At 41.7% G+C, this 15,878-nt stretch overlaps 1 protein-coding gene across 5 annotated transcripts in view; it reads right to left on the bottom strand.

The window, feature by feature from the left end:
- The window catches only part of esyt2b (extended synaptotagmin-like protein 2b), a 44,280-nt gene that overhangs the window by 12,291 nt on the left and 16,111 nt on the right, over nucleotides 1–15,878 (bottom strand). For all 5 annotated transcript variants that reach the window (XM_054765750.1, XM_054765751.1, XM_054765752.1 and 2 more), the window contains exons 7-13: nucleotides 12,853–12,908; nucleotides 10,704–10,824; nucleotides 6,699–6,875; nucleotides 6,550–6,632; nucleotides 6,434–6,482; nucleotides 6,277–6,366; nucleotides 6,112–6,207 (exon numbers count right to left, since the gene is read on the bottom strand). In XM_054765750.1, coding sequence (XP_054621725.1) covers nucleotides 6,112–6,207; nucleotides 6,277–6,366; nucleotides 6,434–6,482; nucleotides 6,550–6,632; nucleotides 6,699–6,875; nucleotides 10,704–10,824; nucleotides 12,853–12,908 — 672 coding nt within the window. The remainder of the gene's footprint in view (nucleotides 1–6,111; nucleotides 6,208–6,276; nucleotides 6,367–6,433; nucleotides 6,483–6,549; nucleotides 6,633–6,698; nucleotides 6,876–10,703; nucleotides 10,825–12,852; nucleotides 12,909–15,878) is intronic.

Genomic DNA, 15,878 nt, shown 5'->3' with positions numbered 1-15,878 from the left:
CCCGCAATGAGTGAAATCCGTGAAGTAGCAAACTTCATTTGTTTACAATTATTATAGATATTTTAAATCTGTACAACCTCGCACAATACACTTTAGACACTTCTCTCAGACAGGCGTTAACATTTTCTCACATTTATCTCTTGTTTAAACACTCTCAAAGTTCACATTTCGGTTTTAATTTTAATGATCAATCTACTAGGGTGGACACAAGAAATGATTAAGTGACTCACGTGTATCCTTGGATAAAACATATTGCTCCTCCTCCTCGTCCTACTCCTCAAACTGACGATTCCTTTAGCCGGTTAGCTTCTTCTTCTTCCATCCTTTATTGGCGCTTAGCAAGCAGCTCACACAGTTAGAGCGTGTGCTAGCGACTATTGACCACAACAGGAAACGGCACGAAGGAGATTGATTGACAATGGTCTACAGCCAATCAGGACGCAGAACACAATGTGCGGGTTCTCTCTGAGCCAATAGGGACTGTTGTGGCTCCATATTTAGCCGGCTATTGCCTACTTTGGGCTCCTAAACGCATACTGAGACTAGGTGGAGCCGCACACGTCTTCAACTCTCGCATGAGTATACAACACCCTCCACTGGTAGCAGTAGTAAATACAATAACAGACACATACATCAAAGCACCAATAGTTCGCGCTAATACACCACAAGGACGCAGAACACAATGCACGTTCATACCCTGTTTAAAAAAATGCAAAATTGCACTTAAAAAAGACAGTGAATGAGCGAATCCGCCAAAGGTGATCTGCAATGTAGCGAGGGAACACTGTATAGATATATATTTTTTATATATTTTTGGCATAAATTAAGCATTTTCAAGCATAAAATTGGCTAAATGAACTAAAATACAAATATAAGGCATTCAGAAGATGCATTCAGACACATTGTGATATGTAGTATTCTACACTGGTCACTAGGTGTCAGTAATGTTACATTGATGAGACAATAACCACAGCAGAAAGTATTATTCTGCAGAAACCGTAAGTAAAAAGGAAAGGAAACTCTAAAGTAAAGGAACTCTCCCAGGGGATAATATGTGTGAGTCTATATGTCTTATTTTCGATTATTATGTCGGCTATATTGGGTAATACGAGTAAAAAGGTGACTATAGGGGTGTTATTTCATGTCTAGAGGGCTCTAATAATGTTAAAAACTGTATTTAGAAGGTTGTAAAACAGGTTCTATGCTCCAAATCCTACTTTGCCTGCGATTGGCTGGCGACCATTCCAGGGTGTACCCCGGCTCTTGCCAGAAGTCAGCTGGGATAGGCTCCAGCATACCCCCGCGACCCTAATGAGGATAAGCTGCATAGAAAATGGATGGATGGATGGACGGAATCCTACTTTGTGGGAATTCACTTATCACTGCCATAAATGAGGAATTACTGTAATTAATTGGTCCCAAGCCAAACCACAATAAGCGAATTTCTGCAAAGTAGGACTCAATATTCATAAATGGAATATTTTTGCAGCTAGAGCATAGAAAACCTATTTATGACTTTAATACGTTTTTTTTTTTTTACATTATTAGAGACCTGTGGACACCATATAGTCAAACTTTACACTCCTATTATTCTTTGTTTACATCACATTGCACAGGCTACGGGGTCACTGCAGGGACACGAGAGACGGCCACTGCAAGCATAGCAAGCGACCGAGCTAATTAGTTAGCCTCTCCAATTTACTCATTCTAAACGTGCGAAAGTGTTTCAAACGGAGTGGGGAAGAAGGACAAAGTAAGAAGCAAAAAACTTACCACTTCCACACGAAATGGGAGGAGAAATTTTTTTTCCCCACTCTATTATGTCGGACATGCCATGGCTGACTACATGCAGTGTGAAGGTAAGGTAATATAACATTATGTCTCATCAATGTAACATTACTGACACCGAGTGACCAGAATACTACATATAATTTGTATTTCAATATTTTTTAGCAAATAATAGTAGGGCTGCGGCTTTTAGTAATCGAGTAAGCTACTGTTTGATTAATCGAGTAATCAGAAAAAAGCTATTTTTGCTTGGTTAAAGAGCAATTATAACTACACAAGAGAAATTACAACATTTCACTAAATAATGGTTTAATTTTTTAGATAATCACCCGTTTTATTTCTTAAATTCACATTGTGCATAGGAACAAAGTGTATTTTCTTGGGTGTGATGGACTACACGATGGTGCTTTTGTAGGTGAAGTTATCCATCCCAGACTGTCACTATTTACTGGAAAAGGAGGGACATAATAATTACTTTACTAAGACTAAATTACATATTACATTATGTTGATGGCTGAGCATTTATAAATCCTAAACTTAGACAGGCTGACTAGAAATAAGACAAACATTCTTTATAAGACATAGTGTTTTTTCAGTGTTTAAAGTCAAATGAAATTGGAACACATTACTCTTAACTAAATGAGTGAGACACACACTTCCTTGTTCCATCACATAGTTTTGTCTGCTAGAAATGAGCAGCTACTGTTAGTGAGCTCAACTCACAGCGCTGCGTTTTTGCAGATGAAATAAACCCTGTATGAAGTCACGTTACCATCGTGCTAAACTGCCACACATTCGACAGTCGTCACAATTAAGAGAAAGCGAGCCCTCCACACGGCTAACGTTATGTGAGTAAGGTACGTTAACTTTAATCTCATGTTATTTTTCCCTTGTCTCGGATCTTCCACTCCATTCGAGAGGAGGTGATGCAACACATAAGATGTGCTGTTGTGTTATGTAAGTGCCGCGTTAAAACGGATACACGTCACGGTGTTCCACTTGCTGCTTAGCCACATTTTCTGTTTGTTTTTTACATTTTGTGTTCCGTCTCTTTCGTTGCCTTTCTCTCGCCTCTTCACTCTCCCCGCGCCTTTGAGCATCCGCTTCATTCTTCGTCCTCTGTGTGGGTGATGTAAGTGATTCCTCGAGGCAGAAAAAAATCCTATTTTTTTGTAATTGAGGTACTCGAATAATTCGAGGAATCGCTGTACCCCGAAATAATAGTCGAAAAAACAAAATTTATTCATTAATGCATTTTTTTTTAAATGCAAGGGGAGCGATGTTCGAACCGTGATGTAGCGAGGGACGACTGTACACAAAAACACAACATTACAATATGTGGCATTAGAGAATTGGTGTGTCATTATTACGAAAGCAAGAAACCCAGTTAACCCTTATCTTCGAATACATCATCTCTAAACAGCAACGCTATAACATCATCTGAAGCACTTCAGAATCAATGCTTATCTAATAACATGACAAAAACATAAAACTCACGAGTATGCTCCTTAGAGGCTGTCAGCTCGTAAGCACTGGTCCGGAAGTGGCCAGCAAACTCTTTCCCCGGCTGAGACACAAGCTAGCTAGCTTCGGAGCTTGTCCACCTCTCCTTTTCTGGAAATGTCTGCCTTGAAAATGGATTTTTGAGACCGTCTCTGACACCAAGTCAAGTCCCGTCAGTCGCTGTATGCAAATCACTACAGACTCCTCTTCTGTTGTCTATTGGTTGACTTTAGGTGTGCATTGCTGACGCCTTCTGCTCATCGAACTTGGCTTTGTTTTGCACTGATTAACCAGAGGATGGAAAAATGCTGACGCTACTGTGAGCCAACTAGCTGGTCCTGTAAGGCAAATCTTAAATCTGATTGGTGAAAGAAACAACCCCACTGGCAGATCCCATTAACTACGTTTACATGCACTAAAATAGTCAGATCAATGAAGCAGTTGGGTTTCTCCATTTTTCACACTTCAGTGTGGAGTCCTAGTTGATATGCACTCTCTCTCATGCGATTGTTGCCCAAATGCTGTGTGCCTCTGAATTGCTAAATGTGGTCATTGTTTAGTATCGTAGGTAGAGGAAGCGGAAGCTCCGTGCTAAGAGCTGTCACTCTCAGAAGCCGTCCGTCTAACGGATAGTATGCCTTTTCCAAAGCTCATTCGTGTTGTCGAATATGTTTTAACATGTGTTTAAATGACATCTGCTTTGCTGTCGTTATGGTGCTCATTTTCCATTTCTGGTACGATTCCAATATTGCAGCCTTGAATATCGTCCGATACCAATATCAGCACAAATCACACATACTTTTATGATTGTTTAGTAGCGTGGCATGTAAGAAAAGGCTTGATGAAGTGATATTACTCAAACAGAGACCAGTCAGCAACAGTAGGAATGAGAAAAGCTGGTCCATTTACTTTTTGATGCATGTGGTGTATTGTTTTAGAGACAATAGGCATAATGTAGCGAGGCTTGACGTGCTCAATGGAGCGTTTAAACCCAACATTATTCATCACCGACAGGGGCTGGCTCTTTTTCGTTACAGCCGATGGCTTTTAGCTGCCCTGTGGGAGTTTGTCACACTTAGCAAACGTGCCAAACAGCGGCGGATGTTTCGGGAAGCAGCGGTGTTGCAAAAGTCCTTCTTCTAATGCAGTGCTAATGCAATATTACAGTATTTTGAATTTGTCGTAAAAGTGACTACTGGGGTGTTATTTCATGTCTACAGGGCTCTAATAATGTTAAAACACGCATTTAGAAAGTCATAAACATGTTTTGTATGCTCCAACTATGAAAATATTCCATTTACAGTGTTCCCTCGCTCCATCGCTGTTCAGCTTTCGCGGATTTGCTGTTTCGCCTGGCCCTTTAAGAAGAATTGCATTGTGGGAAGTTGAGTGTCTCTCTCTTCCCTCTCTCGTCTCTCGTTCCCTCACCGCCCGTTGTTTTCTGCGTCCTGATTGGCTGTAAACCATTGTCAGTCAATCTCCTTCGTGCCGTCCTGCCGTGTCTCTTGTGTCATTGCTAGCTAGCTTGCTTGGTAGCTTGTAAATGAATCTTTGGCTCGAAGGAGCAGTATTGCAGCAATATGTTTTAACAAGGATACAAAAACTCTACAGTACAGCGGAACGGCGCCAGGATGAAAAGGCACAATCACAGGAGTGAAATACACGTAAGTGACTTAATAATTTCTTGTGTCCGGCCTGTAGGTTGATTATTAAAATTCAAACGAAGCTTTCAACTTTTTTGAGTGTTTAAACAAGAAAGAAATGTGAAAAATGTTATTGCCTGTCTGAGAAAAGTGTATAGAGTGTATGGTGAGAGGTTTTATAGCTTTAAAACATATAAATAATTGTAAAAAAAAAATGAAGTTGGCTACTTCGCTGATTTCACTTACTGCTTATTTATTTTGGAAGCCTATCCCCCGCGATAAACGAGGGAACACTGGATTAACATTGACTCATATATCTGGGTCTGGATCTGAATTTGTCATAAACCGAAAACGGACGCTAACCGAGGTTCCACTGTACTTAAAAATACTGGCTTATTTCATCTTCTATATCTTTAATGTTATTAATAGCGGCACCATCACACTCCACAGAGCCTGGCGCATGCGTACAAAGCTCGCTCTGATGATACGAGCAAATGATACTAAGTGCGTAGATGCAAGAGGAAACTAGTTTCCAATCGCATAATCTAGGTATGTTAATCCCGCTTTTAAAAAACTAGGCACAATCTGATTATGGTGTTTACATGCCTTTTTAAAAAAAAGATGGTTCTAATCCAATTCATGCAATAATTACTTTGGATTTTCAGTGCACGTAAAGATACTGATTGAAATCTGATTGGACAAAAAAATCGCCCATACACATACAGGTACTAGAAGCAGTGCACCCAAGAGCCACACTACGAAATGAAGATGCAATTTCATGGAAAAAATACTAGAACTGAAGTTGTAAATGTAGGTCAGTGCTTCTGATGGTTGACTGCACACCACTGCGTAAAGTACTGTACGTCCATACGATGAAAGGTAGCTTTTCCCCAGTCGTATTAATGCAGCGAGGATGAGGAGGCTGATCATAAAAGTAGCTGCCGTTGCTACACGCGGGTTCGCGACGAGTTCAGTCACCATAGAAACCAAAGAACACATGAGCAAACTGATTAAGTATTAAGCCTTGTACCAACACTGATCCATGCTTCTTATTTGAGCAAGTGGACTTCCCTGGCATTTCCTACTCAACTGGTTAAGTGTGTGTGCATGTGTGTGTGTGTGTGTGTGTGTATATATGTCACTCATAGAAGAGAAGAGTACATTGAGCTGAAATTACCGGAAGGTTCTTAGCAGAGTCCAGGTAGACCACCAGCAGTGCTGACGACAGGCCCTCATTGGTCAGGCTTCTGTCAGCCCGCACACTTCGCAGCACCTGATGGGCGCCAAAGGGAGTCAATCAGACAGGAAGAAAGACAACGCTGAGACAGTGACGGCGGTGTACCTGCTCCAGCTTCTCGCATGTGGATAGCAGAGAGAGCCACTCTAGTTTTAGGTGGAGCTTCCCAGTGGGAGCTTCCTCCAGGTCGAACCACTGCCGGCAAAGCAAGGACGTCACGCATTGGCTGCTCAACAAAGAAGGCGCATGAGTGAGCGCTCACCTCGTCCACCTTCTGCTCTTTGTACAGCTCGCTCATGTCGATCATCAGGCTGTAGGACAGTCAAGAGGTCAACAAGGCAGCGCTGGCAACACATTGCTTCGTGCGATGGAACAAACCTTCCCAGGAAATCGTCTTTGTCTGGATCTTCATCGAACAACTCGATCTCCAGGTGCTGCCCTGAGTGCTCGTACACCAAGGCCTGATGAAGAGGAGCACGTGAATGAAAAAGCTGCCAGCAGGACTTGAAAGTCTGCTAGGTGGTCACCTCGTAGACTTCATTCCATTTGGGATGAAGGCTCTCCTTGATGGTCTTGCTCTGGAAGAGTTGATTGCCGATCTGCAGGATGCCGTAAGGGTCCGACTTGCCCTTGATGAGCCCGCCCAGGAATTTATCCTTGCCTTCAAGATCCTGAGCCTCCAAGAAGTGAATCCTAAGGACACCCTTGGAAGGAGCAAGAAGCAAGACAACCTGGAATTTCACTTTCTCTGAGTGATGGAAATGGCTAGCAGCATTCCTAACCATCAATCTCTCCATAGTGAGCAATTGGTTGTGCCTTATGAACAAAATCTATGATCATTATTCTTATTATTGTTGATTCATCATATCTTGAAGTCAACGTGTGGTGCACTACTTGGCTTGGGCCGGTAGAGGCAATGTTGATTCACTCTCTGGAACTACAGTTGGTCCTCGGTTTCCATTACGACATTTCGTGGTTACGAACGCGTGCCCATAAATGAATTAAAAACTTAATTTTGGTCTCTAAACAGGAGACTCGCTCAAGAACTAGTTACAGCACATGCGGCGGAAGCACAAGAATGCAATGTGTGCCTTGTGCTGGGCGGATGAAGACAGTGCATGGGCAGATTGGCCATCGGGAGTGCCTGGAGTTTTCATGGTGGGCTGATCAATAATGGGTTGATGGACGGCCATTTATTTCTTTTTGCTGTGCCGTGCCTTGGTAACTCTCCCGGGCTGGCCCGGCTGCAGACACAACACAACAGGGACAGAGAGGTGGCGAGTGATTGGCTCAGTCAGTGGCTATATGTTCTATATGAGCGGCTGCAGAGACCCAGGGCTCCCACCCACACGTTCTAACCCTTCTCATATAATCATCTTTAATGATGATGAGCAATCGATGACCAAAGGGATTAGGAGAGAGAGAAATAGCAGTACGGCAGCACAGGAAAATGGAGAACGTCAGTAAAGACAAAAAGGCAGTGCAGAGAAATGAAGAGATAAGAAGAAGGTAAGAGCAGGAAAATGACAGAGATGTCTGCTGCAGGGGCAGCCGGCCCGGCGTCACTGATGCTGCTGCTTCAGCGGGTCCCTCACAGCAGCAGGCTCTGTCGGGGTACGCTGGTCTGCTGACAGTGCAGGAGGAGAGTGAGGAGGCAGATGAAATCACAAGTGTTGAGGAAGAGCAAGGAAGGAAGGAGGAAGGCGGTAGTAGGTGTGCCATCCAGCAGGGTGTAGATAAACATTCATTCTAATAAATGGTTCATAATGGTTCATAATGGTTCATCAAAGATACAGATACAGTACAACCTCGCTTAGCATCCGCCCCGGTTAGCATGCTTTCAGTTAACGTAAAAAATTTACGCCATGATTTCGATTTTGCCTCGGTTTGCGTGCATTCTTAGCGTACGTTATGGTACGCGTCTTGCTGTGTTGTTAATACGCTGCGTGAGTTCCACTGTGTTCTTAATGTATTTTTTATCACAAAACATCCTTCCTTGTTATAATCCTATCTAAACAAAATGGCAACCGGAAGTGACTGCACTACGCTATGATGTCATCAGCGGTTGACTCAAAAATGTTAACACAAAATATGTTTTACAGTTTTGTAATTATAGTTTCACCTGCATAAAACAATCCTGAATGCCTATCAATGACAAATGAAAGGGATAAATTAGCATTTAAGGTTACTTTTACGTTCTGTGAAGATATGGCAGACACGATATGGCAGCGAGATCTACCACCACCACCTCCAGTGAAGGTAAAAGTAACCTTAAATGTCAATTTATCCCTTTCATTCGTAATTTATACAGTATTATAAACCACAAAAATGTGCTTTGTGTTAACATTTTCGGCTTTTTGGAACAGATTAATTGGATTTATATTATTTCTCTTTGGTTAACGTCCGTTTCGATTAGAATAACACCTTATGGAACAAAATAATGGCCCTACCCGAGGTTCCACTGACATGTTACCATGTGATTAGAGCCGCAACATTGAATTGATGAATCGATGATGAATCAATTATCCAATTAACGGACATCTATTTTGGTATTCGATTAATCGTTAAAAATGCCAATATCCTCTGATTTCAGCCTCTCAAATGTGAATATTTTTTAAATTTATCATCCTTGATCATCCGTCTAAAGCAGACCTATTATCTTTGTGTTTTAGGCAAAACAAGATACAGTCGTCCCTCGCTGCATCACAGTTGGAACATCGCTCCCTCACCCTGCCACGGGTTTTCAAAAATGAATGAATGAATTATTCAGTGTTGTTTCCTGGTCGACCATTAGTAAAAAATATTGAAAGATAAGTTATATGTAGCACTCTGGTCACTAAGCATCAGTAATGCTGCACTGATGAGACAAGACATTAAATTAGATTACCTTCACACTGCATGGATTCAGCCATGGCATGTCCGACATGAGAGAAAAAAAAAGTTCTCTTCCCATTCCATGTGGAAGTGGTAAGTTTTTGGCTTCTTATTTTGTCCATCTTCCCCACTCCGTTTGAAACCTTTTCTTATGTTTAGAATAAATAAATTGGAGGCTAACGAGTTAGCTTGGTAGAGTAACAGGAGTGTAAAGGTGACTATAAGGGTGTTATTTTATGTCTAGAGGGCTCTAATAATGGTAAAAAAAAAATCATATTTAGAAAGTCATAAACAGGTTTTCTGTGCTGTAACTACAAAAATATTCCATTTATAAATAAGGACTCATACTTCACGGAAATTCACTTATCACGATTGTGTCTGGAACCAATTAACCGCGCGATAAAGGAGGGCTGACTGTATTCACACACTTCAGTTTTGACTTTGGAAAACAGTGGTCGACATCGTTTGCCTCTTTTCTGATATGTTCTGATACGACCAAACCACTAACTGTTTGTGTTTGGTTCATATCGATTTGGTCCGTCTAACCAATTACTCGATTAATCGAAACAACAAGCTTCTGATTAATCGCCGAATAAAATAATCGTTAGCTGCAGCCTAAATGTGATGTGTTTTGAGCACGTGGATCTGCTATTTTCACTGTTTTTCATCATTTTTTTTATCACCCCCCTCCCAATCATGGCACCACAGTTAAATTGTTTAGTGTCAACATGCACCTTTTGTTGTGGCCACAGTCCAATTTGTTTCATGAAGGTCAATTGGTCTAGCAACTTCAATAATATTACATATTTTTTTCAGTCAGTGTTTATGCTTTATTGCCCTTTTGACAGTTAAAATTGTAAAAACTCTACTGTTAGAATTAAACATCTGCATACATATTATGCAGCTGTATTGTCTATACATTAGGCTGTGCTGTACTGTCTGTTCTAAAATCAAATTCCAAGTGTTTGTTCATTTTTCAGATCATGACTGTAGCGACCCATCAATATCAAACATTATTGAATGCTAATGAATGCTAGAGGGGTCATGGATTCCGTGCGCTGTTACAGCGAGATCTGGGAGGAGAAGAAAAGGTTATCCTTCCAGAGTAGCCTTGGAAAATATTTTAAAATGTTTTTAATGGGTTTTTTTATGACTGTATTGTATATGCCCTTCATGTGTTCTGTGTACAGTGTGAGTAACTTAGGCGTTTATTTCGGTATCATTTCATTTCCGACTTACACTAAAACACGATTTACATTACAGTCTGGGACCGTAAGTTGTTTGCAACATGAGGACCACCTGTAGTTTGACCTCTAAAAAAAGAACAACAGCTACAAACAGGAGTTCAGAACACTCCAGAGAGACATGCCCCTCTCCCATTTTCAATAACGTTAATAAAAAAGAACAATTACTCAATGGTAAATCAAGGTGATTTCATCAAATGGCCACAAAGAGCCACAAGATGGCATGTTTACACACGGCTTGCTCACTTAATTTCTTTCTTGTCTCGTTTTATTTGTGTTTCATTGAGCTGTAAAGAGTCCATGTGTTGATAATTAGGATTCGAGCGGGGTCTCAAACAAGCCGCCTGCCAGTGTCCATCTAGTTGTCATGGTTACATGGTCGTGCTGCTGCTGTGGTCTCGTGCTTTTCTTTACCTTTGGCATGGGGAAGCGCAGCTGGGCCAGTTCCACGTCTCCAAGCAGGGGGACGGTGATGCGGTTGGGCAAGACCAGATAAGAGGAGATGATGTCTTCGATCAGACTGTCAGAGAGGCCACTGGAGAAGGAAGCAACAGAAACAGGAACCATGCATTATTTACAAGAGGAGTAAAGGCACCCCTGGGTTATAAATATCCTCCTGAAATCTCATTTTAGCACAGCGCAAGGCACAACCTTCCACAGCTCCCCATAGTTCTCATCTATCAATTAGATCCACAAAACGCGAAAGACATGGAAATGTAATGAAAGAGTTGTTCATTGGCTTTAGTGCTCAGGCTGATGACATCACCGCTGCCTTCATGTGCTGTAATCAATCGATTCATCAATCATCCAAATAAAAGACTGGCATTATCTTTATGTCCTGCAAAGGTCACGGTCATGGTTTATTGATTTATTACAATATTGATTAACAAAATTACATTACACTGTTTTGGTTTCTGTGCAGTATTGAGTAAGAAACGAGCCCATTTGCCATTTTCCACTCTTGAATTCAACCTCACCGGTATGTACGGGAAGCCCACATCAACAATAAATTGCATCCATTTGTCATTTATTATTATTTCACATTGTTTTCTGCATCCAAAATTAGAATTATTATCAATAAAACGCATTTTTGTTCATGTTTTTGGGTGTCTAGAATCGATTTGCTATGGGAAAAATGGCCTCGTTTTTTAAAGTGCATTTCAGATTGTTTTCTGTATGTACAACGAGAAATGAGAAAGTTTCATTTTTGCATTTCTGGAACGGATTAATGACGCAAACCAAGTTTCCACTGCATTGCACTGCACCACCTCAATTGAACAGTCATCCGTCACCACTTCCGGGTTCAAATTTCGTGGCTTCTCTCATTCAATACCAAAAACATATTTATAAATTTTTATAAACCTGAACACCTGATCCCATTTTTGCACGAGAGGCAAATTGTCGCAATTGCACACTATAAGATGACACTTTTAGAGCAGTTTTAAGCCATAAAAACAGCCACAAGGTGGCAGAAGTGCATTTGATAAGAACTCGGCATGGATCATTTGCATGTATTAACACACTCGACAGCAAGGAGGAAGCGGAAGAGCATGGAGGACTGTAGCATGCAGAGGGTAATGCATTTTAAGGGAATTTTGCACACGCACACAGTTTAGTTCCAAATGTGAAAATTGGAAATAGTTCATGGTGTTACATTTGTAAATAAATTGTTATTTTGGTAGGTCCCATTTTTAAATAGCCACAGAACACAATATTCCGTTTGCCTTGAAAAATCTGTCAAAATCGTCTAAAATGCCTGGTACATTGTTTGGGGTTGTCTTTTGAAAAATGGCTGGGATTGAATGACTTAATAAAATATGCTGTTTCGTGGTTGAATACGGCCTATTAATAGTCAAAACATATGCACATTTAAGCTAACGTTACATACGTTTTGCCAAAATTAAGCATTTTCAAGCATAAAAATGGCTAAACGGCGCTTTCAAAGATGTAGATGTAGTATTCTACAGTGGTCACTAGGTGTCAGTAATGTGCCAGAGTGCCAGACTTGAACACCGGAACAACAGGCTTTAATTGCAGGTTTGAACAAGAGCAGTAATCCCTCCTAAAAATCCCTAATGAAAACACAGGCTACTGTTGCGGCCGTAACCCACGGCAAGCTAAAACTCAACTTTAAACCCCGGATGTCACTTCAGCTCGCCTAAGGAACACATTTATCGAAACACACATGATCACGATTCTTATTTATGTCTTAAATGGCTTATTTACTCATATTATGTCTATTATATTCGGTAGTCTGAGTGTAAAGGTGACTATGGGGGTGTTATTTCATGTTTAGAGGGCTCTAATAGTGTTAAAAACTGTATTTAGAAGGTCATAACAGGTTTTCTATGCTCTAACTATGAAAATATTCCATTTACAAATAAGAAATCCTACTTTGTGGAAAATCACTAGAAGCAGTGAACCACAATAAACGAGGGATTACTGTACTTACAAAAGACAGCAGAGAATGGTAGAGGCACACACTGTCATGCACGCATGTGCCAACACGTCTTCAACACCGACAACACTTTCAAACCTTCATTTCACTCATGACAGGACTTACGTGAGCCCAGGAATGTCCAGTAAATTAGTCAGGCCTGTCCAGTTGATGTCCACAAGCTACAATGAAAGCAGTAAAGGGAACAACGAGAACGTTCAAATTCTTTGATTGCATTTTCCTGAACACTTCACAAACGGGCGGGATTTATAACAGCGTCATGCATCACAATGAAGGCTTATGTGGGTGATCCATAAAGGAACAAATGAGCAGCTCCACTGGTTGCCCATACATTTGAGGATTCATTTTAAAATTATTTTATTTGTTTTTAAACCCCTCAACTTCCTTTCTGGACCTCCCCACGCTGATAGGCTGTTTCAAGACGAAACGCAAGCTCAGAGCGGACCATGCTTTCGGTGTGGTGGCCCCCTAACGTTGGCATAATCTGCCCCTGCATATTAAAAGAGGACTCTTCCCTGTCTGTTTTTAAATCTTTGCTGTCATTGGTCGGCCTTTTTAATACATTATTCCTGTATTTTTCCCTCCCGTGAAAACGCCAAAAATTCCACCAAAACAAAAGAAACCATGCCGCAAATTGAGGAGCGTCTCAGTGAAGAAATGTGAATTACGCAAATGTGACAAGTTGCAGGGGTGTGAAAAAGTGTTTTCCACCTTCCTGAATTCTTAGTTTTGTCACACTTAAATGTTTCAGATCAAACAAATTTTAATAATAGTCAATGACAACACAACTGAACACAAATTCCAGTTTTTAAATGAAGCTTTTTATTAGCCTCCCCACAGAAAGAAAGGAACTGACATCTATCAGTCTGAGAAAGGTTATAGAGCCATTTCTAAAGTTTGGGACTTCAGCAAACCACAGTGAGAGCCATTATCCACAAATGGCAAAAACATGGGACAGTGGTGAACCTTCCCAGGAGAGACAGGCTACCAAAATGACCCCAAGAGCTCAGTGACAACTCATCCAAGAGGTCACAAAAAAACCCCACAACAGCATCCAAAGAACTGCAGGCCTCACTTGCCTCAGTTAAGGTCAGTGGGCCTCATTCACGAACATCTTCTTAAAAGTCTTCTTAAGAAGTGTACTTAAGAAGGCGCAGGGTGGAAACTGCGCCACATTCACGACACGTTCTTCAGTAGGGATAATCGTTCGCACCGGTGTTCTTAGGTTGATGAGTGCCAACTGCGATGCCCGTGCATGTGAGCCCTAATTTGCATAGGTCTCCGCCTATTATTTCCTATATAAGGTAAAAAATGTGCCGTGCGCAATGGGCAGCTGGAGGCGGAGATGGCAACGCGCAAGAGCAAGACTGAGGAGCAGCTGCACAACAAACAGAAGAAAAACTTCAATTCTACTGAAATAGAGGTGCTTTTACAAGGAGTGAGCGAACACAAGACCACCTTATTTTCACGTGTATCCACCGGTCATCAGGCCATCCAAAAAGAGCATGGATGGCATGGAGCACCATTGCAGGAAACATAAATGCCGTTTCCACGGAGAAACGCACCACCGCAGAGGTTAAAAAGAAGTGGTTTGACTTAAAATAGAGTCAAAAAAAAAAGATTGGACTGCACCGGAGGGATCTGGAGGAAACGGGAGGTGGGCCATCAATCAGAAACCAAACCATTTCGGAAACTCTAGAAAATATTTACACAATCATGATGGAAAAATAAAGTCAAAATACATAGTTTGTGTGTGACAATGTATTTTTTCTGTGGTTACATTTGATTAGACGCTGCCTAATTAATACAGCAGCCCCGTGCTCTGGCTCAAGACGTGGCTGGGGGCACATGTTGTTATCTGGGGGTGCTCCGTGGGCAATAGACACACCACGTTTCATTGCGATGTTATTCTGATGATCCTGAACACCTGCAAGAACAGAGAGGGAAGCCTGAAGCCTGAAGCCTGAAGCGGGACATCAAATATTTGTGGCTTTCAGCAAATAAATGTAATGGTCCCTTTACATTCTCTCTCTGCGCAGCACGTCCAGCCAGCCTTTTTTTTTTTTGATGAATTGGGATTTGAATTTATATTTATCGATGGAGTATATTTTAGTTGTTTTGAAAATAATTATTGGGATATTTTATTTGCACTACATTTTTTGGTATCAGGTTGCAAAATCCATCATGAGGGCGATTGCGCATTGAAAGTGCAAACTGTATTTGAGTCCTCCTGAGTGTTCGTAGAATTTGTTCCTAGATCTAAGAACTGTGAGTTAAGAACACGTTTCGTGAATGCCAAAAATCTTCGTAAGAAGGCTTTAAGAACAGATTTGTGTGTAAGAACATTTCGTGAATGAGGCCCAGTGTTCATGACCCCACCATAAGAAAGACACTGGGCAAAAACGGCCTACATGGCAGAGTTCCAAGACCAAAACCACGGCTGAACAAAGAGAACATTAAGGCTCGTCTCAATTTTGCCAGAAAACATCTTGATGATCCCCAAGATCTTTGAGAAAATACTCTGTGATCTGACGAAACAAAAGTAGAACTTTTTGGAAGGGCCTGGAACACCTAACCAGAGAGGCGTCCAGGAGGCATCTGGATTAGATACCTGAGCCACCTCAACAAGCTCCTCTCGTTGTGAAGGAGCAGTGGTTCCACACTAAGCTCCTACCAGATGTCCTATCTCTTAGGGCGAGTCCAGCCATACTAGGGGGGAAACTCATTTCAGTCGCTTGTATCCATGATCTCATTCTTTCGGTCACGACCCAAAGCTCATGACCATAGATGAGGGTGGGAACATAGATCGATTGGTAAACTGAGAGCACAGTTCTCTCTTCACCACGACGGTCCGCTACAAGGACCGCCTTACTGCAGACGCTGTGCCGATTCGCCTGTCGATCTCACGCTCCAGCCTTCCCTCACTCATGAACAAGACCCTGAGATACTTGAACTCCTCCACCTGAGCCAAGACCTCACCCCCGATCCGAAGGGTGCAACCAATTTTCCCGCTGAGAACCATGGCCTCAGATTTGGAGATGAGAGTTCTCATCCCAGAAGCGTCACACTCAGCTGCAAACCGCCTCAGTAAAAGCTGAAGGTCACAGCTTGATGAGGCCAACAGGACCACA

The sequence above is a fragment of the Dunckerocampus dactyliophorus genome, chromosome 21 (genome assembly GCF_027744805.1).
Source record: "Dunckerocampus dactyliophorus isolate RoL2022-P2 chromosome 21, RoL_Ddac_1.1, whole genome shotgun sequence".
Lineage (NCBI taxonomy): Eukaryota > Metazoa > Chordata > Actinopteri > Syngnathiformes > Syngnathidae > Dunckerocampus > Dunckerocampus dactyliophorus.
Note: the sequence above shows the minus strand (reverse complement) of the source record. Positions and strands in the feature narration are given on the sequence as shown.